Genomic DNA, 24,813 nt, shown 5'->3' with positions numbered 1-24,813 from the left:
TATTTCATAATCAACGATAGAACCCTATTCCTCCTCCATTTCAACGTTCAAAAGACATGGAATTGAATTGGTCAAAATATTCTTCTTTTCCCACCATCACAAAGTGGATGGGACGCAATCTCTTTCTTCTACTCTTTCTACATCATCTATTGAGAGCGAGTGCCACATCTAAACAAATAAATAAATAAATTAGTAAATATAAAATTAGATAATTTTTTTTAAAAAGTGTAAATTGAGAGTATCACGGAACCGTACCACGACGACTACGGAACCCTAAAAAAAATATTATACTCTTCACCTACTCCACTCAAAATATTGCCATTATCTTCTCAAGAACTTTTTTTTTTTTTCTGTTTCCTATTTTTTTAAGATTGCAGATGCTCTTGTGAGTCGTGATGCGATTAGTCAGTCAATGCTAAGCATGTTTATTGGAGATTTTGTGAAGCTCGAACTAAGCATAAACTTAATTTTATCCAGTTCAACTGAAAATTTTTATTGTTTTTATAAATTTATTAAAATTTTAATGTAATGAATAATAGTTCAGAATTATAAGATTTATGAGATTATACATTATTTTTTTAGTATGTTTGAGTGTACAACTAGAGAAATATAATGATAATTAAGCTCTAGAAGTTTGGCTTCATGTTGAGAAGTGTTGTTGTTAGTGGTGGAGGTAGGAATTATAATCTATCCGAGCTAATTTTTTTTCATAAGTAAAATACTTATTCACTGCGATGGGCTGATCGTGGAATTTAATTGAGGATTATAATTGATCAGGTGAACTCTATAGTTCTGTTAACATAGAAAATTTTGATTTTGAGCGCTTCAGGAACAGTGTCATTATTTATTTATTATTTTTTATGGCTTAGCTTGAGCTATTTAAGATTTTCTTTTTAGGGTTTAACGGTTTGGTTATAGTATTAAACATAAAAAAAATTTTAAAACGAAAAAAATTTAGTTGCTTAGAAACTGTGTCAGATAAGAAATTCGAAATAACAATCCAACACACTTCGTGAATAATTAATTTTTTTATTTTAAAATTTTTTTATGCTTAATATTATAACCTCTAAATTATAAAAGAAAAATTTATAAATGACTTAATCATAAATAAATAATAAAAATAATTATTATTATTATTATTACTCTTTCGGACGTCTAGAATACTTATGGACACTCAGAATATCTCGACCACAACTATTATGATTACTTAGGGAAGTCAGGCCATAGAATCTTAGTGCTTGTGGTTACTTACGGAAGCTTCATTCGCAATCACTTGTGGAAGCTTCCTCACTTATGGGATGGATGCTTAAAGCATCTGCAATATTAGCTCGTTATAACACCCTAACATGAACGCGTTCAAGACATTGAACGTGTTGGATCATCCCTCCACGTCACCCAAAGAATATTATTAACACTCCATTAATGGAGCGTTACATATGCTCTTAGTTTCCTCAAGTTCCACTAATTAAATAAATAAATATTCTAATTAGTCCATATCATCTAATTTAAATAAGATTTAAAAAAAACATGCTATCCAATCCATTATTTATTTATTTATTCTATTATTTACTTATTTTATTTTATGAGAAATACTCTCATCTCATTAATTTATCGTTGTGCAACAAAAATATTTTTTTAGTTGACTCATAAAAAAATTATTATAAACTTTTTTTTCAAGAGTAATGGTCAAAGATGACAATTTACTTCGAAGTAATAGAATTTTTGAATTCGAATATAAACCTAGATATGATAAAATTACTCATATACATAATTATATATATAAATATAGTATGTCAAATTCAAAATTAGAATATTGAATGAGAAATAAATTAGTAGTTAAATAGAACAAAAAAAATTATTAATATAGAAGATCTTCAATCTCAGATGGATATAAAATGAGGATGGAAATGAGATTAAATATAATAAATAAAGATGAAAATAGAACAGAGAATATGAAATCTAACACAAATTTTTCTGTAAAAAAGATGAAATTTATCACTTACCCAGAGACGGATCAGAAGTTAGAAGTGGGATGTGCTAACTTTAGGTATGAAAAGAATAAATTAAACATCTAAAGTCATAGCATATGTAAAAAGGTAAATCGAGAAATTACAGTTTAATCACAACGGAGGAAGGTATTGTTTGAATTCTTACTATCTTCTACAAGTCTACTCCGTCATAACCAATTCAATTATGCTCCAGGAGCGATCTAACACAAATTCAATCCATTGCCCTCCGTCCAAGGCACATTCCTACTACATTGATTTTTATAGATTTATGCGATTACATTGTGATAATATTTTCTTCTACAACTTGAATCGAATTGAATTTTAAAATTGAATAAAACAAATTTAACAGTTTGCTCATTGGGCTCGATCATCCCCTTATTTAATTTAATTTTAATTTTTTTGGGGGCAACTAAAATCCTTCAATATTTCGCTATAAAAAAACATGCCTCCAAATGAAAAGAAAAACCACTCCGCGGTTCCTCCAAATCGTCGGCGGAAGACGACGACGATGTGGCGGCTGTCGCGGGTGGCGGACTACTCCCAGTACGAGGCGCTGCAGCGGCGGCAGCGGAAGGAGCGGCGGGGGGAGCTCGGAGCTGCGGCGGCGGCGGAAGGCCACGTGCCGGTCTACGTCGGGGAGGAGATGGAGCGGTTTGAGGTCCCGACGCGGTTGCTGAACCGGCCGGCCATCGTCGAGCTGCTCCGCCGGTCCGCCCAGGAGTACGGCTACCAGCAGCGCGGCGTCCTCCGCATCCCCTGCCCCGCCCCGCTCTTCCGCCGACTCCTCGCGGCCGAGAAAGGGAAAGCGGCGGCGGCGGAGGAAGCGGAGGAGGAGCTGCTCTAGTCCTCGTTCGACGAGCGGTGTTGAGCCGGCGAGTCGAAGCGGGAGCTTCGCTATAGATAAGCGGCCGCCGGCCACGGAGAGTGGTGGTGGAAAATAAAGCTCTGGCTATCTCTCTCTCTCGATCTTAGTCGTCTTCTTCAGACACGTTAATATATCAAAGCTAAGATTTTTTATATGCGTTTATCTCCTGGTTTGGGCGACAAGAATCGCAAAATCCAATTTTTTGCAACAAAAACCGGAAAAGGAAGAATTTTGATGCAGAATCGAGGTCACTTGCGAGCAGCCGCATGGTGGCGAGATCGCGGGACGGCCACTTGCGCACCTTGCCGGTGAGCTCCGCCTTTTGGCGTCGACGACTTCGTCGAGCAGGTCGAGCTCCGCCTACTTCCGCTTCAGCTCCTCCACGCACTTGGCCAGCAGCGCGCCCTCCTCCCGCTCCGCTTCACCGAGCACTCCGTGTTGGTCTTCCAGCGGACGGCTCAGACGAGCGCCATGGAGCAGAGGAGGGAGCAAAGGCAGGGGATCCAAGAGCAGTGAGGTGTTCGCTGAGTAGAGAAAGAGGAAGAGGAAGAGGAAGAGGAGGGACTGAAAGAAGAATAAAGCGCAGTATAGGCCGACCATCTCCCGGCGGCGAACAGAATAAACCCGGAATTCACGGACGGCGACGCGCCGGGCGACGAGCTCCTCCTCCTCCTCCTTGATCCACAACTCGAGGAGGAGTTCGTGGGCGTCGCTCTCAGCCAACTGGTGGAACCGGTGTCGGGGCTCATGGTACAAGAATTCCAACCCCGGCGAGCGATTCTGTCTTCGCCGGTGGTTATCTTCTCTCTCGGCACGACGAATAGACGACTGAAGGATTGATACTTGGTGGTGCGATTTACTTTGCGACAGTCGAATTGAGCCTCTTTCAACTCAGATTATCAACATTACGAATTGAGCCAAGTTTACGATCGATGATTTAGACAAAAACTTAACATTTCATCAGATTTTAGAAAAGGTTAATCTAGGAAAGGGGTTTAACTTGATTGTTCTTGATTCCTTGATCTAGAAGCTAATGCAAGCATTATCAAGAATCAACCGAACCAAATTGGTGGCTGATCTCCCAAGTTGGACTCCTCCACCACCACCATGTCCAGCGCAACCACCTGCGACGCCGCCTTGTCCTCCGCGGGACGGTCCGTGGCATCCGTCCCGGCCGAGGAGCCGCCCGGCGCGGTGGTCGGGCGATGGCGGAGCGAGAGGCAGCACGCAGCGTGGCCGAGGCTGAGGTGGACCACCTGAGCTTGAGCCATGGCGAGCTGCGCCTGCAGGGCCTGGATTTGGCGGTGCAGGGAGGAGATGGCGGCGACGCAGCCGTAGACAGGGTCGCGCAGCCGGGCGTTGGCCTCGTACACGAGACTGCTCACCGCGTCGCCGCGCTGCGCCACCGTCACCTCCTGCCGATCCAAACACGCTTCACATCACACATAGCTCAACCATTACAACAAGCAACGAAGATCTCTGCCCCCCTTTCGAGGCTTTCACCTGCAAGAGCTTGCTGATGTTGCTGGCTCCGAACACTCGGTGGACGTTGGCGAACTTGTGCGGCTCCTCCGCCGGAAAATACGGCGCAAAAATGCAGTCCTGCGCGCACCGCCGCCTCAAAAGCTTGCACGCGGCGCAGGGAGAAGCAATGCTGCTGCTGCTGCTGTTGTTGCTCTCTTCCTTCTCTCCTTGTTCATCACCATGATATATATCCTCCTCCTTCGCGCGATCATTCTATGATTGGGATGGAATTTAGGTGCTCCTTAATATACCAGAGAGCAAGAACAGGGAAAGCGAAAAGTGAGGAGGAATGAGCAAAGCAAAGCAAAGCAAAAGATGATGATGTCCTTGAGGATCACAGTATGCCTTGATCAATTAAGCTAAGTAATGATTCAATCAAGACAGGTTTGGCTTTTAATTATACAGATTCAAACTCATTGTTTAACCTCAAATTCATGCAGCTGATCACAATTTCGAGGTAATTATTGCTAATATCTCTTTTTCTTTTGCTTGAAGAAAAGCACAAAAATATAATTACAGTGTTGTTACTTTTGCTCATCACTTTAAGCACAATGATACAAAAGAGAGTTTGGAAACATGCGCAGTAGCAACTTGGTTGGTTTATATTGTATCACAAGCATTGACTGTTCCTGAAATATAATTACAGAGCTTCTTCTATGATCTGTTCTCTTCTGTTCTCTCCCTCTCGGAGCTGCATGCAGTGGAGGAGAAGGCAATGGCGTGGTGAGCTGAATGATAGAGCAGGCCACTCGCTTCACTTTAAGCACAATCATACAAACGTGTTCTTCTATAGTAATTGCCCTTCTCTGAAACGAAGAGGAACAAGAACACAAATATGCATGCAGAAACTCAAAAAGTAATTTAGTGTGCTAATAATAGATCGAGTGGAATGGAACATATACATGGAAGAAACAAAAAATATAGATCGAGTGGTAGGCAAGAAGCAATGAATCACCACCCCAAATTAGATACGAGTTCAATTGAAATTGGAGGATCAAGGATGGTCACCCGCTCGCTCATCACACTTTTGTTCCTGTTTTAATTTTCTCTTGGTTTTCCTCTCTTGTTCCTGTTTCCATCTCCTGTTCCTTTGCTTCCCATCAATTCTATCGCCAAGAGCTAACAGTTCAGATCAGGATCATCTTCTTCCTCGTTTCCATTAATTTTCTTCCAGTTGCATTTTGTGGAGGAAGAACAATGAGCTATTTTTTAACCATGAGAAAAATGTCTTCTGCTCCGTCGCCAGATGATTCGTCTGAGCCACCACCTCCCTCGTCGTCCAATTCTCCACCTCCTTCAACCTCTAAAAGTCCACCACCACCGGCACCGCCACCGCCACCGCCAGTAAAGTTAAAGAACAATGTCGACGATGACTCTTCACCACCACCTCCTCCACCACCGCCGCCTCCGCCTCCGCCACCGCCTCCACATAAGTGGCGGCCGTCGCCTCCCGAGGAACTAACACCGCCTTCTCATTCAAAACGACAAGGCGACATCAATTTGCCTATCTTTATAGGGGTTGTGGCAGGCGTAGGACTTTTTCTAGCGCTCATGCTTGGCCTCTGCATATGTTGCTCGAAGAAGAAGAAGAAGCGCGCAGAAGGTTTGTCATGCAAACGCAAGACGCTCGATCGTCTAATGGATAAATACTCAACGAGTTTCATGTTTGTAGACACTGATCTCTTTTACGACGGCGGGCGATCGCAAAATTGGCACAACAGAAATCAAGGCGCCGAGCACGTCGTGAAGGTTCCACCTCCTCCGGGTTCGCATCGTGTCGGGTGGCAGCCACCGTCGAGCATGGTGGCCGCCAGCGATGCAAGCTCGGCGTACTCAGGGCCCCATGGACCTCCCCTGCCTCCTCCCTCCCCTGTCATCGCACTCGGCTTCAACAGAAGCGCATTCACCTTCGAGGAGCTTGCGACGGCCACCAATGGCTTCTCGGATTCCAATCTACTGGGGCAGGGAGGATTTGGATACGTTCACAAAGGAATCCTACCCAACGGAAAAGAGATCGCCGTCAAACAACTCAAGACGGGGAGCGGGCAAGGGGAGAAGGAGTTCCAAGCTGAAGTCGAGATCATCAGTCGAGTGCACCATCGACACCTTGTTTCTCTGGTAGGCTACTGCGTTGCTGGTTCACAAAGATTGTTGGTGTATGAATTTGTGCCCAACAATACTCTTGAGTATCACCTCCATGGTTAGCCCTCACTTGCCTCTATCTTTTTCTTCTATGCTAGAAGTTTTGTGTTCATGTATCGCCGTGTTATTAAGTACAAATAACGCAAATTTGCACCATTTATCACAGGAGAAGGTCTCCCGGTGATGGACTGGCCATCGAGGCATAAGATCGCGTTAGGATCGGCCAAAGGCCTCGCCTACTTGCACGAGGATTGTGAGTTGTATATATGTATACATATGTTTGTTCATGTTTCTCGAATTCAAACACATGAGACAAATATCAAATTTTGATTTGTCTAGTTGAATTGCTTATGAAGGTCACCCCCGAATTATTCATCGCGATATCAAGGGCGCCAATATTCTTTTGGATTTCAAATTTGAAGCCAGGGTAAGGGCGGGAATTTGGTTCATCCACAAATTGCGAATTGCTTGAGAATTAACTGATGAAAGAACACATCCAGGTTGCAGATTTTGGGTTGGCAAAGCTATCGTTAGACGACTACACTCATGTATCGACTCGAGTTATGGGAACTTTCGGGTGAGCATGATGCATGCTTCGATAAGTGATTTGCCAAATGGTCAATTTTTTTCCGATAATTTGAGGCATTGTCTTCCTTGCTAGGTATTTAGCTCCGGAGTATGCATCGAGTGGAAAGCTAACCGAGAAATCCGATGTCTTTTCGTTCGGAGTGGTGCTTCTTGAGTTGATCACCGGAAGACGGCCAGTTGATAGCTCAGAGATGGATGATAGTTTGGTCGATTGGGTTAGCATGTTTAGCTCATGCATGACTTGACTTATTCTCACTTGGTTCATCAAACTAAATTATGCTCATTTTCCTTGATTGATGATGCTAGGCTCGGCCTATTCTCTCTCAGACTCTGGCCGATGGAAACTATAATGTGTTAGTTGATCCTCGCCTAGAAGGTAACTATAACCCGTCGGAGATGGCACGCATGGTAGCATCTGCGGCCGCTTGTATTCGCCATTCTGCGAAGAAACGGCCTAGAATGAGTCAGATTGTTAGAGCTCTAGAAGGTGATGTATTGAATGAAGACTTAGGTGAGGGGGGTAGGCCTGCACCCAACATGCTCTTCAGCTCAAGCTCCGAGTATGATTCGAGCACCTACACTACTCCGAAGACCAACCGAGCCAAGAGAGTCGTAGTAGCCAGTTCCGAGAATAGTGGTGAGTGCAGTGGACCGATCCGGGAACACGACAGTCATCAATCCGCATCGAGCATGGATTCCCTTCCGAGTCTGAAAACCAAATAAGTATAGCTCTGAGTCAAACTAGTTGGTAGATGAAAGGTCTTTTCTTGTTTACATTTGATGATAGCTCATTCATTTGATCTCTCAGCTTTGTAGCACAAGTATATAGAGAAGAGTACTAACCTCAATCTTTGTCGATCAATTCTTCTTTACCAGGCAAGCTCAACTTTGTCGATGCAAAGAACATCGATAAAATTAAAGCACAAATCTATCGCAAACATGACTTACGAATCTTATCGTTTTATCGAACAGCATACCAACATGAATTTTATGACTACTGCTTGAGCTACAAGAACAGATCAAGTTACCATGTCACCACCATAATTTGGTGAGCTTTTAAATAGGAATGCAGCTAATGCATCGTCTATTGTCTACCTCTCGTTGCTTCAAATGGATACATCAAAAGATCCATCAATAACGCGACGAAGCAGGGATTCGTACGCATAAGATTCATCGGACGAGAAGCCTAGCACCGGTCACAATCGACATGGTTCTCACTTCTCAATAGGAAAGATAGCTTGTTGGCATAATTGGATTTGCTGTCAATAATTGAAGCAACTAACCAATAAGTAGTTGATTATCGCAATGCATCAACAAACAAAACACATCTCTTAATCCCTAACCTGTGTTGAACAGAGATCTCTACTTCTTCGTGGATTTTAAGTGTTCAATGACGACAGAGGCAGCATTGCGACCAGGCGCCCCCATTACGCCACCTCCAGGATGTGTGCCACTCCCACAAAGATAAAGCCCCTTCACAGGTGTTCTGTAACCTGACCTGCAAAAATAAAAGTTTTCATGGAACTGCAATCGACACTGCTAATGCTGTAATTTTATAAAAATATGCTTTCTTCGGTTTCCAAAATGGAGAACTTCTCTGAAAGTGCTTCTGTTATTAGTAAATTGTGTAGAAAAGAAAATATACATACCAGCCTTTGATTGGTCGCATCAGGAACATAGAATCCAAACTCATGGCACCATGGAATATGTTTCCGCCTGTTAAATTAAATATGTACCCAAGTCAGATATCTAACGTTGGTGATTCCTGAGAACATTGCTTGTTTAAGGGTACTGATAACCAATATCTGAAAAAAAACTTGATCAGATCTGCTGAGAAGAAGATTTTCTTGAAAAGTTTGACATATTTAGTAACTATCATGGTATTTTTGCCTTATGGATAATTTATATCAGTTTCTGAAATTTACCTGTGAGTCCAAATTCTCTTTCAAGATCAGGAGGAGTCAACATGTCATACCCAATGACAGAGGAGCTGAACCCAGGCGCATATTCGTCAATCAAGGAGAAACATCTTTGAGCAAATGATTCCTGAAATGAGTATGTTATCCGACAACAAACGTTATCAGCAATATTTCTCAAACTATGTAACAGCTTATAAGCAATGAGAAGCTAGTCAAGGAATGTCTTGTCATAATTCACGGCATAAGTGTCGATAGCTTCAACAGTTGCCATATTTACTATTTTCCTGAAGAGATATTTCAAAAGATAAAAGCACGAGTAAATTCATGTAAACTCGTGGATATTCCATTTGCAGGAGATTTCAATAACCTCGTTAAAAAAGCAAAAACACATGTAATACATCTTTTTGATACATAGAGAGGAGAGAAACAACTCACTCTGATGCTAGGGTCTTGCCAAGTTCCTTCCAAAAGTTTATAGGGTGTATACTGGACAAAAAGATTAATCACATGCTGACCTAAGATTAAGAAAAACAAATATTGTAAGTTACTCATAATCAACCACATCATCCATTTAATCAATTCTTATCCATCAATTAAGTATAGAATATAGAAGCATAGATTGTACGCTTCACTAGCTTAAGTTTTTGGGGATACTTGTTGGCATTATGTCTTGACCAAATATAATTATTCTACAAATATCAACACTCTAGAGAAGTCGATCTATGTGGTTGGCTTGTCCAATCCAATCTAGCCCATCATCCATCATTCCAACATGTAAGTAAAAGTATTGTAAGTGTTGGGAACAATATACTAAATTGATTAAGCTTTGGGATTAGGTAAAATCAAAGTCAACAGGAAGTAAAAATTATCAGCACAGTGTTTTAACACATCCTATATAAAAGAACTGAAGAATATTATCAAATCATGTACCTGGTGCACAAGATAAAAGATAATTCCTCATTAAATTGAAAGAAGAATATTGGTAGGGTCTTGTACAAAGATAGGCAAACAAAACGCAAACCAAGTAAGGAGAAAGAATTAGCGGATGTCCATTCCAGAAATTGCCAGAGGTATTACCTATGTAGTAAAACTCTAACTGGAATACATGAGGTCCAATTTCTTTTGACCAATAAAAAGCAACATGGTTCGACCACATTTTAATGAACAATTCCTAGCACATCCTCAAACTTAAAGAAAGGTAAATTTTCCATCTTCTACCATGTAGGATGATGAATGCATGTCCTCTCCAAAAGGATATTGGGATGTTCATAAACTTGTGTATTATCCATATCTACCACTTTTTTCCACCCTCTGCTTTACAGATACAGGATTTGAATATCAAGAGAAGTTGAGGCAAAGGACAATATTGCATAAAGTTAAAACAAACAAACAAACAAAAAAGATAATATGAGATCAACAAGGTAGCAGAAGAACTTCATACAGTGATTCATTGTCCTTGCTTCTGCCTATATTTACCCAAAACAAGTAGTTTAGTTTATTTGTTGAATACTGGGAGTGCTAAGGAAATTCTATATACCATAGTCAAAACCATTCCATTTATAGTCAACTTCAATTTTATCCTTTGATCTTGTAAGAATGTCAATTCCTTTTTCCTCTTTGCTATATTATGCAAGCTCAAATGAATCAAATCCAAGAATCTAGGAGACTACAGTTTCCCTTCCAGAAAAAGATCAGTGAGAATCACACATCAACTGTCAAACTTATTTTGGCACATCTAATGCCATCTCAAGCACAAATTTTGAAGTGTTTGTAAAACAATAACTAGAATAGCTAGATCATATTACTGAAAAAAAAATTAACATCTGCATTTGTCATACCAGGTGGAGAAATGGTGTGATCCAAGACAGAAGGTATTGTCATTTCAATGATTGGTCTTCTTGATGGTATGCCATTCGAAGCATCTCTGCTAGCTGCATCAATTTCCTCCATGCTAAAAGCGCAAATGAAAAGGCAATAACTTTATTATGGCACAAACTGCATAGCAACCACATAATACTCCTAATATGTATGTACAATTATATAAAGAAGTTAATATAAAAAAAGGACAACCCGGTTCATAAAGCTCCCACCAATACAAGGTCCCGGAGAAGAATCTATTGTATGCAGCCTTACCCTACATTGCAAGAGGATGCTTCCGCGTGACTTCTAGGTCACACGGCATCAACTTTACAGTGTGCCAAGGCTCCTCTTCATATAATGAAGTTAGTATCAAACTAAAATAGCAAACCCCACGTTGTCCAATACCAAGACAAAGATGTACTATGTGTAGAAGATGGACAAGTGGATATGATACAGAAGAAGAATGGGTGGGCCTAATGGTAAGAGTTTATACCATTCTCCAATAGTTCTACGGAAGGTGGTGGGTATGGATTCCCTTATATGACACAGAAGAAGAATCTTCTTATTTTTCTGCTGAAACTAACTTACAACAGGATGAAGAAATTCAAATAGCTCATCTTGAGCTAGACTTAATGACGGATTATCCAGTCCAAATGGCACAGAAGGTGCTAGCCTCAACCGCGTCATCGGCATACAATCCACCAGAAGACACTATGATGGGACCTCCGCAATATGCTCCAGCTACAGAGAGGCCAGCTATGTCAAATCCTTATGGAAACATGTCATATGTGGGTGCAAAGTTGGGGAAAATAAGGGGAGCATATAACACAGAGCAATGGACACTTCCCTCAGCACAACAGCAAACAGGTGCGATGCTCGTGCTACCCACTAACATCAGTTTGTATAATGATGTAATTTCCAGGTGGGAGTCTATAACAACAAATGTGGTGGACTCTAAGATTTGGACGGACAAAAGAACCAAGGTTCAATTTATAGAAAACCTTCTGGGAGAAACAGAGAAGAAGTATTTTATTCAATGGCGGATGATGTTTCCTGATCAGTATGATAAACTGGTCAATTCAGCAGATGAAACACAGAATGTCCTCTCCCAGATCAGAAGAATGTTCACTCTTGAAGATCCAGCTTCAGGATCAACGGCGGAACAAAACCAGGCCTACCTTGATTTAGAAAGACTGGTATGTCATAACACAAGAGATTTGAATACTTATATGAATATGTATAAAGAGCTTGCAGCCAAGACTGGAAGAGCTTTTATGAACGAAGAATTGTCATCAAAATTTTATAAGAAGATGCCGCCTCTAATTGGAGAATATCTGGAGAAGAGATTTCAAGAAACACATAAAGGAAATACAATTGGTATTCTTCCAAGAATTTATCATGCAAATCAAGAGATGCTGGAAATGTGTAAGCAGACTGTTTTGCAGAGAAGTGCAAAGGATTATCAATTCTGCTCTCAAGTTCCAATACCAGGCCTTATGCATAATCCAGAAAGGAGACGATTTGGGCTCAGAAAGGCCCAAACCTATAAAGGTAAACCACACAAGAGTCATGTTCGAGTAATCAAGAAAAAATACCAGAATGATAGAACCAGGGTACGAAAGTGCAAATGTTTCATATGTGGTGAAGAAGGCCATTTTGCAAGAGAATGCAGAAACAAAGTTGGAAATAAAGAAAGAATAGCAATGCTTGAAGAATTAGAGTTACCAGAAGAATTTGATGTAGTCTCTGTTGATCCAGAGGAAAGTGATTCTGATGCTATATGCAGTGTTTCAGAAGGCGAAACAGCAACAGAGCAGCATTGCAATTCTGCCACAAGTATTTTGCCAGAAACATTATTTGTGCTATTAGGCAAGGAAACTGGGTGGCAAGTACAAGTGGATATTCCTGAAGAGCAATACAAATGTGAGCATGCATGGGTATTCAATACTGAGCTTAGTGTCCAACATGTCCGATGCAGATTCTGTGGATCCAACACTAGCCAAAGAGCTAGAGGACATTGCCAGGTATGCTTACTGACAGTTTGTACACCATGTGCAGATTACTATTTGGGATTAGAAGTTAAAGTTGAAGCACCACCTCCAGTGAAATTTGATGGTAAATCTTTAATCCCGGAATTATTCAGTTATATTTCATACTTACAATATGAAGTTCAGCGACTGCAGACAGAATTAGACATGCTCAGAAAAGGATCAGAAGATGAGCTGGAAAGAGAATTAGAGGAAGACTTGAATCAATTAGAATTGCATGATCAGGAGAAAGGGAAAAGAGCAGATTGGGTATTTAGAGGAAATAATGATCTCTAAAGTCTCTGAAGGACAATATCATCAGAAGAGGGTAACAAACAGATTGTATAATATGAAGGTAACCTTTGAAATACCTGATATTATTCCATTCTCAGTCAATGCAATACTAGATACAGGGGCTTCAACGTGCTGTATAGATAAGAAATCAATACCTGATAAAGCACTAGAACAGAGTGCTAATACTGTAATGATCAGTGGGGTAAATTCAAAACAGACAGCAAGCTTGAAATTGAAAGGAGGTTACATGAGAATCGGTGAAAGCAAGTTTAGAATCCCCTTTACTTACTCATTTGAAATGTCCTTAGGGGAAGGCATACAAATGGTGCTGGGATGTAACTTCATTAGAAGTGTAAAGGGAGGAGTCCGCATTGAGGGTAATAATGTTACTTTTTACAATAATATTACCTCAATAGTGACTAATCAAGTTGCAGCATACTGCAATTGAGGAACTCCAGCTGAATGAATTAGAGTATATGGAAATTCAGGAGCAGGTATGTTTTGCTAATAATCCTTATAATTCAAAGGTGTTGCAGAGGCACGGGAGTTTAATTGAAAGGCTGAAGCTTCAAGGATTTATTGGAGAAGACCCATTACTGCATTGGGCCAAAAATAAGGTTGTATGCAAGCTGGATTTGATCAACCCAGATATTACTATTCAAGATAAGCCTCTTTCGCATATAACTCCTGCATTGAAAGCTATTTTTGAAAAGCATGTTAATCAGTTACTGAAGTTGAAGGTTATTAGACCAAGTAAGAGCAGGCACAGAACTATGGCCATGATAGTCCAATCTGGAACAACTATAGATCCGAAAACGGGCAAGGAAGTCAAAGGCAAGGAGAGGATGGTTTTCAACTACAGAACACTTAATGATAATACATATAAAGATCAGTATAGCCTCCCGGGAATTAATACGATCATCAAGAAGGTCAGTAATTCCAGAATTTATTCCAAGTTTGATTTAAAATCTGGATTTCATCAGATTGCAATGGAACCAAGTTCTGTGGAGTGGACGACATTCATTTGTCCACAAGGACTATACGAGTGGCTGGTCATGCCCTTCGGATTAAAAAATGCACCAGCTATATTTCAGAGGAAGATGGACCATGTATTTAAAGGTACTGAAGAATTTATTGCGGTATATATTGATGATATACTAGTTTTTTCCAAAACTGAAGCAGAACATATTAAGCATCTTGAAATTATGCTTAGTTTATGTCAAGAACATGGACTAGTATTATCCCCGACTAAGTGTAAATTAGCAGTACCAAGAATTGAGTTCCTAGGAGCTGAAATTGGGGAAGGAAAGCTTAGGCTTCAACCCCACATAATTAAGAAGATCACTGAAGTAAAAGATGATCAGCTTAAGGAAAAGAAGGGGCTTAGATCATGGTTAGGAGTGTTGAATTATGCAAGAACCTATATACCTAATCTAAGTTCTAAACTGGGTCCTCTATATGAAAAAACCTCAATACATGGTGATAAAAGAATGAAGGGATCAGATTGGGAATTAGTTAGACAGATCAAAGAGCAAGTAAAGACTTTGCCTGATCTAGAAATACCCCCAGAAGGAGCATATATTATACTAGAAACAGACGGATCAATGACAGGATGGGGAGGAATTTGTAAATGGAAAAACAGTAAATATGACCCCAGGAGTTCTGAAAAAATATGTGCTTATGCACATGGAAAGTTTCCCACAGTAAAATCAGTGATAGATGCTGAGATATTCGCAGCAATGGAAACAATGACAGCCTTAAAAATTCATTTCCTTGACAAAGAAGAGATTACGCTAAGAACAGATTGTCAGGCAATAATCTCTTTTCATAATAAAACTGCAAGGAACAAACCCTCAAGGGTTAGATGGCTGGCATTTACTGATTTCATCACCGGAACTGGGGTAAAGGTACATTTTGAACATATAGATGGTAAATTGAATTTGTTTGCAGATACTTTATCCAGGCTTGTAACTGGACCCGAAGTGGTAGCAGTTCTCACAGGAGAAGGTGTATCATCGGTAACTCAACAGGAGGAGGAAGCTGCATCTACCAAATATGCTTTGTTATCCAGGTATGAAGACCTAATTTGTGAAACATCTAAGCAGATACTGTACAAGGAGGAGCATGACAAAAGGAACGAGATGGCAAGCATCGGTCACCCTTAAACATTTCTGTGTCCTTGAAGAAGAAAATAGAATTCTTAGGAAGGAAGTAGCTCAGCTACGGACTTCTGTAAGAAGTTTGGAAAAAGACTTTGTGTCAAACAGACCTTTGACTAAAACGGAAGTGAGAAATCTGGTTACTGAAATTTCTAAACAACCAAAGTTGATAGAAGAAGAAGCTGTTAAATTGAGTGAAGAGTTAAGACAAAGTGTGAGAAAGGTAGAAGGTGTGTTGCAAGAAGTTAAAAGGCTAATAGGTGGATGACAGATTTAACCAAGCAGTTGGAAAATAATAATTACCTGAAGGCCTTAAAAGCAACAGAAAGTATTGAAACTCCTGCAAAAGGATTTGCGAAACCCAGTGAACACTTAGCCTCAAACTTTGATTTGCTGAAGGTTGTAATTAAACAGAATAATACATTAATCTCTTTGCTGATATCTCAAGGAGAGTTGATACAGGAATTACGAGATCAGGTTGAAAAGCTAAAGAAGCAACAACAGCAACCTCCTCCAGAAGCTCCTTCAAAAGAGCTTGAAGTATCAATTGAGCAACTGACAAAAAGGCTTTCTGGCCTAAATTTGGGAGGTGAAGTAATAATTCCTAAAAAGAAGGGCTCTATTCTAGTCTATAAGAATCCTTCGGATATCTTGGAAGCAGAGAAAAGAAAGTTAAAATGACTTCCAGACCACCGACGGTTACTACTACTACAACTCAAGTACCTACCGCTGAAGACCAGATTAGGGATTATCGGCAAAATCAGAGAAGACTGTATAATTTGCAAAGAAGGATAGTTCCAAGTCAGAGAAGATTTAGAAGAACTATAGAAAGTCAATTGGATCCAGAAGCACAGCTGGAAATTTCTAGATCCAGAAGAGCAACGATGGTACCAGCAGAGATTCTTTATTCTGCAGGTTATAGACCAACCCAACACCGAGTATATCAGCACTACTCGGAAGAAGATATTCTGTGTGTAGAAGATGGACAGGTGGATCTGCCACTTGTAACTACACAGAGTCATAGGACTCTAAGAGAGGCTGGATTTCACCACATCCATGTGGGCCTCCTAATGGTAAGAGTTTATACTCTTCATAGACGTGATGCAGGAACCATGGCACTAATAGTTCTACGGGATACACGATGGCGTGGAGATCGTGCAATCATCGCAACAATGGAGATGGATCTTTCCAGAGGAACCCAAATGACATATGTCATACCAGATTTAATGATAAGTATTGATGATTTTTCAAATCATTTAGAATTATCAATACAAACCCATGGTTATAATGAATGGCAGGGAGGCACGAGTAATTTGTTAATTACTCGAATGATGCTGGGAAGACTGACAAATACAAGTTTTACAAATTTCTCTTATAATGTTCAGCACGTTGCAGATTACCTGGCTAGTAGGGGAGTAATTGCCCTACCAGGGAATCGGTTCTCTACTGAAGAACTACAAAATCAGAGATGGATTTTGAGGCCAACCTTAAGGAGAAATCCAATGGCTCCAACAAGAGTTCAGTCCCGAGCTCTTATGGATGGAAGTGTTTCTTTGCAGTTTGAAGGTTATACTGCAGTTCCTGAGCAACAACCACATCAGGTTAATGAACATGATGAAGAAATCCATTCCCCTGAGCAAGAAATTCTGGCAGTATTAACTATTGAAGAAGTATTGCCTATAGTGGAGTTCACAAGATTAAGCCCAAATTCAACTATACCAACAAGGGCTACTGATGGAGCAGCAGGTTATGATCTTGCATATAATTTCTAATGTTGAAATTGGTGCAGGAGATAGAGATCTGCTTGGCACAGGATTAGCGATGGCTATTCCAGAAGGGTATTATGGAAGAATTGCACCACGATCTGGTGTTGCATGGAAAAAGGGTATTCATATTGGTGCAGGTGTCGTTGATAGTGATTACCGAGGGGAAATAAAAATTCTGGTTTTCAATCTAACATTTGAACCGGTCAAATTCAAAAGAGGTGAAGCTATTGCCCAAATTATTTTTACAAAAATTGCTACTCCACCTCTGATGCAGGTTCCGAAATTACCGGACACAAGACGGGGAGTATCTGGGTTCGGATCTACTTCTGTTGATAATAATGCCTCAGCAAGTTGATTATCCATTGGTTCATCAGAATGGAACACTATTATTGAAAATTTATGTCCTCCAGAAAAACCAAGTGGTAATGAGGAATTTGATTTTCCAATAGATGAATATGATCAGATGCTAATAGATTGGATTGGGAAAGAACATATTTTGGCTATCAATAATCAGGAAAGCAACAAATTAAAATCTCCGGATGTCTGGGATACTTTGGGGCAACCTAGCGGAAAATATGATTATATGGTCAAATATAATCCTCCAGAGTATGCTGATTTTATACCAGCAATAAAACCAAGCTGGGGTGATGAAGATGAAATTGGTGAGACCTCCAATGCACCAACCCAACGCCAGCCTTGTTATGGTTGGATCAGTGAGGATGATGAAACAATAGCCTTTCTCAATGGTGAAGATCCACTTTCGTACCCTGGTTCTATCATTCTGGTATTTTTTCTTAATTACTCGAACATGACTCTTGTGTGGTTTACCTTTGTAGGTTTGGGCCTTTCTGAGCCCAAATCGCCTTCTTTCTGGATTATGCATAAGGCCTGGACTCATCTAATTGATCAAGTTCTATCTCTAGGAAGCTAGTCAACAAAAAGTGACTAATCTTGTGAAAACCAACAATAGTTGGGCCTAGCAAGCAGTTTTAACCACTGCACCAGAAAAACTACTAGCTGCAAATTTGTGGAGATTCCACATGTTCTTGCAAGTCAAATTCCCATTATTTGAATTCCTTTTGCAATCAAGTTTCTTCAAAATTAGTCACAAATGCATGAAGTATTAGAATAACCATGGATATAGTAGAACACTTGCTTAAATGGCATGTATAGTCTTATATATGATGGAAAATTTAGATGTAGACAACCTATGAGCATGTAAGCTGCTGGTTGGTATCAGTGATCAGTGTACTCCCTTTACCAAACTCAACCTACCTTTCAGATCCGATATGTATAGTACCCATATGTTGAGGGCCTGGATCGAGCACATTTGAATTGCAACACTTAAATTGTGGCAACCTAGAAACAGCAAGATTTATTTTGGTTGTTCCCTGTTCAGTGAAATAAAAATAGAATACAGTCAAAACAACAGTTTATGGTGCTTTTCTTGCTAGGTAAAGTAAAGACATGATAATAGATGCAGCTACAAGCAAACGCTAAAGCCTTCAAGAATGTGCATGGTTACTTCAAGCATACAGCATAGGCACTGATGAGAAATCTCACGTTTTGTAATTAGTTGACAAATAGGTCCTTGCCAAATCAGTCAAACCAACCAATCCAGACACAGCTTTTTCTTTGGGTATGTATATGATGGAATAGAAACTTGGTTTTCCAATTTTTTTAAAAACTTTTGCCTTATTTTCCAATATACGATAATAATCAGATCATGAAGATTCAACCTTGATCAATGCATTCTAGATGGCATTTAAATGTTGTACTGTGGAAATTTTTACTAATTTATTTACAGTTTCTGTTAAAAAGTGTTACTTTAAAATTGTAAGAGGATCTTACTGAGCTGTAGTCAATGTTTTTGATGGCACAGAGAAAATCTTCCGGAAGGATATTGGGAGGTACAAGCTCCTGGATGAAGGTAGAAAAACCATTTCAAACACCATTAATGCAATATGAATGTTAATTGAAATATTGTCATACCACAAAAGTTTTGTAAGGAGTCGCATTTGATAGAACAGCTGATGCATGGATTTTTGTTCCATCAAGCAGTGCAACCTGAGGGAAATAATTTTCAGTAAATAAAACTGCAATTAGATTAAGCAAACAAATTTAAGGGCTCACTCCAGTTGCCATTCCAGTAGCCTCATCCAGTATGACTTGCTCAACCTAATAGACAAAACCAATTACTATCAATTTAGAGATTAAAAACTTGCTGAATCATATAAGATAATCACACTAATTTAAGCTGAAGAATTACTGACATATCTGCATGAGTCAATGGTGTAGTCAAAAAATTATTTGGGTGGGGTCACTTGAGTTCAAGTGTAAACATCTTGACACAAATAGAAAAGATGAAAACAAAAAGTAAAACAACATATGAGATGTAATAATGTTCAAAAAGATTTAACAAAAAGGATGACATAGAAAGTGAGCGATGACTGTAAGCGACAAAGGAGTGGCGATGGGAAGTGAGGGAGGAGAGTGATGGCAGCGAGCAAGAGAAGATAGCGGCGAGAGCAAGTGAGAGAGGAGAGCAGCAATGGCAAGCAAAAGAGGAAAGCGGTGGGAATTAGTTTGGTGTGTAAAAAATTTAGGGCAGCTAGTATTGCAAGTTATCTGGTTTACAGGAAATATTAAAATAACATCAAACAACATATATATATATATATATAATTCTGACAATGAGAGTGTTGGACATTTTATACTAGGTATAATGTTTGATTGATTTAATATTATGCAATATAAAATTAAATACCACTAGTACTTAATGCTTGAACAAAAATCCAGTGGGGTGGTCACTCGACCCCACTAGATATCCAGTAGCTACATTATAGGCATGAGTCATTAGTAATGTACTTAAACAGTTAAACAAAGTAACTTTTGTGCATATCCTAAAACTTGAATGCAATGGGAAAGATTTAGAAGTGTGCTTATATAGATGGGAGAAATGAATATTTCTGAAAAATTACCTCTGCATTAGTCATAATATGGGCACCTGATTCACAAGCAGAATTACTAAGGGCCTTTGATACTGCACCCATTCCTCCTTCAACATACCTGCAACAGTAATCCCTCTCTCTTGGAGCACACTTCTTTTCTAATGCTAGAAGAAAACCATATGGATTTGCTTGATGGGTTCAAAAAGAACACAAAAAATCTAATCCCAAACAAAAGTAGAGTCTTTCTTAAAAAAATTATACTGAAAACACAAAGAGACTTGAATTTCAGTTGAGAAAATCAGGCACAATATTCAACATAAATGCTTAGATGAAATGCCTAAAGCGACTTCATATTATCATATATTATATTACCTCTATCCATAAACAAGCTATAATGTATATCTGACATAGGAACTGGCATAAGGAGGTCATACTGTTCATTCTTAGACTAAATGCTTGATATATCAAACATCAAATCATGCTTTAGAGAAGAATATATGGCAGATATGACAATATATACATACGACCAAACACCACGTTCTCCATCAGTCTCTCCCATTACATGATGCAGTAAGACGTATCCGGAACCAGGTGTATGAACACTTGCCTGCAGTAGAATTTTGATAAAAGAACAAACTACATGAGCATTGATAGAAAATAGTTGCGTAGTGTGAAAGTACTTAGAACTAGAGAACTAACAGTTGACTTCAGCCAAAAGGACCATCAATCAAGCAAAAATGCAAGCCGTTGTGTGATAATAGGAGAAACAATGGAGAATCCATAGAGTACCCAAGAAAATTTTTTTAATCAACTACCTTCTTGAAGTATCCAGAGTGTAAATGCTTACTTAATACAAGAGACACTCAATGTAATGGCATATAATCTGACATGCAGCAATGCCTCATTAACAACAACTAATAATAAAATAACAGCAATCTTATTTTCTTTACAGCTCACCAAGCATCAATATGAAGCACTTTGGCCTCCCAAGATGCAGGATCAATCCTACATTATATCAATCAGCCTCCTTGATTGAATTTACTTTTCTATTCCTAAAGCATCTGACATGCATCAAGCTGCAAAATAACTTCATTACATGTGCAAAAAAAGAAGAAAAAAATACTTGATAATTAAATTTAGATCACTAATACACAGATCTTTCCTAGAATGCAATGTAACAAATTCCAACGAGCAATGACAAATAAATACTTAATCACAACCAGAAAAAAAGATAAAAAGGATATTTTTTTTTCAATTTGCATGACCATTGACAATAAGATGCTGCTTGAATGGATATTCTTACCGTAGTTCCAATAACAGCATCTGTGGCCAGTGTTGCCTTTAGTATCTCAGTCTGCAATATACTAAAGAAAATGAGAGATGAATTGCTACATTAAATACTTGCCAAAACAAATTTGTGAACCAATCCACTAAGAAATCAACCTCAAACCAATTGTTCAAAACCTTTGATGCGGGAGAAAGCAAAAGATCCATGAAATCCCTACCAAAAGTAGGATCAATTAGGAATAGGAAAATAATTTTTGTAATGCACTCTCCCATCAGCAATGGAAAAGTGACCAATGCAGTGCTTTGAGCAAAAGTAGTTTAAGCATAAGTTTATTGAACACATTATTTAACTCCCAAAATGCTTTTGCACGCAAAAGTTTGGATAAGCATTCCCAAAGAACTAGTAAAACCAAAATTTTTGTACTGATTTGATGTTAAAAAGTTAAAGGTGATAGGTAATGAGTAATGAGAGCACTCACAACATATCCTTTTGTCCTAATGTCACAGTTTGTTGGAGAAGATGACCCCAAAATGTGGATTTTCGTAATTTATCCTTCACTTGACACATTAGGGATGAAAGATCATGACTGATTTCTGGAGTTGGTGAGTCAAGAAGATAATCCATAAATCCACAGAATTTCTTTAGTTGCTCTTCATATCTGAATAATAGAGACAAAAAATTTCATAATCTACATGCTTTCAGTTATTGAATTCAACCAATGGTCTCCATTGCATACGATATATTTGTAAAAGCATAGGGACCCCTTTTATATTCTCAAAAAATTCATATCGGTACACAATTTGACATCGGGCGTTTGGGGGGATCATTCTACACGTATATGAACCTCTATCATTCAATAGCTGATAGATTGACAGACAATATGGAAGCTATTTCTAGATGATGAATCAGATTGTACAAATTGGTCGTAAAAAACATGCCTTAAATGGGTGAAGTTTACTAGCAATCAGCAAATTTTATGTGCTTTCATCTTTTGCAAAAGCAATGATGCCTAGAATAGGTAAGGATTAGAACAAGAGAGGATTCCACCTAGGAAAAGATAATGCGTCCTTCTTTGAGAACTTGGCAATCTCCGAATGGTTGAAATCAGCATCAGGGCCCAGAAGTAGATATTGGCCGTCGAGGCAAGGGGTGAACGACGACGGATTCCTCCGAAGAAGCTTCAGGCCGTGTCTCGCCAACTCCAAATCCCTTCAGATACGCAAGTCAATAGGACAAAGGACGAGATTTCCAGAGTTGCGAATGAGAAGGGAATACCGGATGACGGAAGGACGGAGGAGACTCTGCAGGTAGCTACATCGAGAGAAGCGAAACCCAGGAACGATCTCCTCAGTGACGGCGGCGCCGCCAAGGACGTGTCGCCTCTCAAGGACGGCAACGGAGAGGCCGGCACGGGCGAGGTAGGCGGCGGCAGTCAGGCCGTTATGGCCGCCTCCGATCACCACGGCGTCCCACTTCTTGCTTGACGCAGCAGCGGAGGTGGAGGAGAACGCCCGGCCCCTGCGCCACGCACCGAACGCCGATCGCCACATTGCTCGAGGAGATCTCTGCTGTTACTGCAAACAGTGGTAGAAAAAAAAAACCCAAAAAACTGAAAGGTATAATTAACTTTTTAAATAAAAATTATGCGAACAAATCTTCGGCTCCCTCGGCTCCCTCGGGGGCAGGATCCTCCTCTACGTCCTTCGCAGCAGGCGCAGCAGCTGGCAGTGTACCTGGTGCACGCCCATCCACCCATCTAACGTCCCAAACCGTGTGGTAATCTTAGACTTCGAGAAGGCTCGAAGTCCAGTCTGGAATATTTCTTTGACATTTTCCCCACCTTGCCCCTAGTGACATTAATTCCTAAAGACTCCAATCAGCTGGTAAGAATATGGCCAAAAGGCATGTGAACCTTACTATGGACCGATGATGTGTGATGGAGGATGGAAGCAAAAGATGTGGGCGCGAGGTGATGGGCAAGAGCGAGTGTCGTAACGATCAACGAACAATTATTTATTATTTTATTATCATTTTTTGGCATTGAATTGTCGACATGTGATGTGGTTTCTAGATGGATCAAACTCGAGTGTATTTGATAATTTTTGGCCGCATTAGTTCGACAAGAAACCATTGCAAGGTGCCAAATGCCACATTGCTCGTGCTTTCTTAAATTCATTAGCGACGCAAACTTAATTCTATATCGAGTTTACGTAGAGAAAACTTTTGATTTGCTTCACTACCACTATTCATTCATTATTGGGAGGAAAATGGTGATTTATTATATGTGTATTTTATACACATACATCACAATTTTGATCAATAAATGAGCACTTTCACAAGTATCTCATGTTTGAAGGAGTTTCTCTAAAATTTAAACCTTTAACCCTAGTTCACTACTAGCTTCTTGCCACCTAATTAACCAAATAAATAAATAAATAAATAAATATATATATATATATATATATATATATATATATATATATATATATATATATATATATATATATATATATTCCTAGATTAATAATATTTAATTACAACTTACTGTATAAAATTTTTTATTCATTGAATATTATTTGAAAGTCCACACGGGCTGACAACCTAACATGCAATTCTCACCCTATAAAATCTTTTATTGATTACCAAAATTGCATTTAATTAGACTTCAAAACAATTGTTAATATATTCCTCACAAAGGCTATTTTCATTAAAATATAACGAACGTAAATTGTCTTAATAACCAAAACTTTGTTGCCTTTCACCCGAGTTTATCCGGGCGGCCATATATTGCACCTTTGTAATTTATACTAATGACTTTTGGTTAATAGGTTACTAATACGATCATGCATCGTAATGATCTCGATAATCACCTTGTTAAAAATATATATATATATATATAATATAATATTATATTATATATATATATATATATTTGAAATAGGGTTATTATTGCATCATAATTTAAAATTACAAAAAAACTTGAAAAAATTCCTTGCACTTGAGTTCCTACCAAAAAAACATATAAAATTTGTTCGAAACGTTCAAATGATTGAATCACCTTCCAAATTTTGACAAGTGGCGGACAATTCCATGCAATCAATCTATGATTCGAGTGCTCTGTTCTTAGTCCAGTCTCTCTCCTCTCTCTCCCTATAAATGGCATTCACCTCCGGCCTCGAGTGAGATTGTGTGGGAGCAATAGATTTTCTTCTTCTTCTTAATCAATGATCAGCGGGGCGATGGTGAGAGGGAGGAAGACGACCCGGGGCAAGCAGAAGATCGAGATCAAGAGGATCGAGGACGAAGACGCTCGCTACATCAGCTTCTCGAAGCGGCGGAACGGGATCTATGCCAAGGCCAGTGACCTGGCCACGCTCTGCGGCATCGAGGTGGGGGTGGTGGTCTTCTCCCCGACCGGCAG

At 39.5% G+C, this 24,813-nt stretch overlaps 3 protein-coding genes and 3 pseudogenes across 3 annotated transcripts; 3 read left to right on the top strand and 3 right to left on the bottom strand.

The window, feature by feature from the left end:
* Window positions 1–2,474: 2,474 nt before the first annotated feature.
* LOC141848410 (auxin-responsive protein SAUR71-like) lies at window positions 2,475–3,026 on the top strand. Its single transcript, XM_074736439.1, has one exon. It carries the CDS (start codon window positions 2,518–2,520, stop codon window positions 2,851–2,853), a length of 336 nt encoding a protein of 111 aa, XP_074592540.1. The 5' UTR covers window positions 2,475–2,517; the 3' UTR covers window positions 2,854–3,026.
* Window positions 3,014–3,917, bottom strand: LOC141811495 (uncharacterized; annotated as a pseudogene).
* Window positions 3,883–4,610, bottom strand: LOC141848412 (LOB domain-containing protein 4-like; annotated as a pseudogene).
* A 1,335-nt stretch (window positions 4,611–5,945) lies between these two features.
* LOC141811494 (putative proline-rich receptor-like protein kinase PERK6) lies at window positions 5,946–7,851 on the top strand. The gene is made up of 7 exons (XM_074699522.1): window positions 5,946–6,001; window positions 6,071–6,598; window positions 6,707–6,793; window positions 6,897–6,967; window positions 7,041–7,117; window positions 7,202–7,343; window positions 7,435–7,851. Exons 1-7 carry the CDS (start codon window positions 5,950–5,952, stop codon window positions 7,849–7,851), a joined length of 1,374 nt encoding a protein of 457 aa, XP_074555623.1. The 5' UTR covers window positions 5,946–5,949.
* On the bottom strand, window positions 7,762–22,942 carry LOC141848403 (uncharacterized). Its single transcript, XM_074736431.1, has 18 exons — window positions 22,668–22,942; window positions 22,440–22,601; window positions 21,871–22,050; window positions 21,548–21,605; window positions 21,408–21,458; window positions 20,629–20,711; window positions 20,135–20,222; window positions 19,287–19,331; window positions 19,146–19,220; window positions 19,005–19,073; window positions 18,429–18,544; window positions 10,886–10,998; window positions 9,483–9,562; window positions 9,054–9,174; window positions 8,778–8,844; window positions 8,472–8,626; window positions 7,972–8,387; window positions 7,762–7,836 (listed from the first exon to the last, which is right to left on the bottom strand). Exons 1-16 carry the CDS (start codon window positions 22,940–22,942, stop codon window positions 8,491–8,493), a joined length of 1,719 nt encoding a protein of 572 aa, XP_074592532.1. The 3' UTR covers window positions 7,762–7,836; window positions 7,972–8,387; window positions 8,472–8,490.
* Window positions 16,458–18,055, top strand: LOC141811410 (uncharacterized; annotated as a pseudogene).
* Window positions 22,943–24,813: the final 1,871 nt, after the last annotated feature.

The sequence above is a fragment of the Curcuma longa genome, chromosome 17 (genome assembly GCF_044706935.1).
Source record: "Curcuma longa cultivar G26 ecotype Majalengka, Jawa Barat chromosome 17, ITB_CL_G26_1.1, whole genome shotgun sequence".
Taxonomy (NCBI): domain Eukaryota; kingdom Viridiplantae; phylum Streptophyta; class Magnoliopsida; order Zingiberales; family Zingiberaceae; genus Curcuma; species Curcuma longa.
This window is presented reverse-complemented; position numbering and strand designations above follow the sequence as displayed.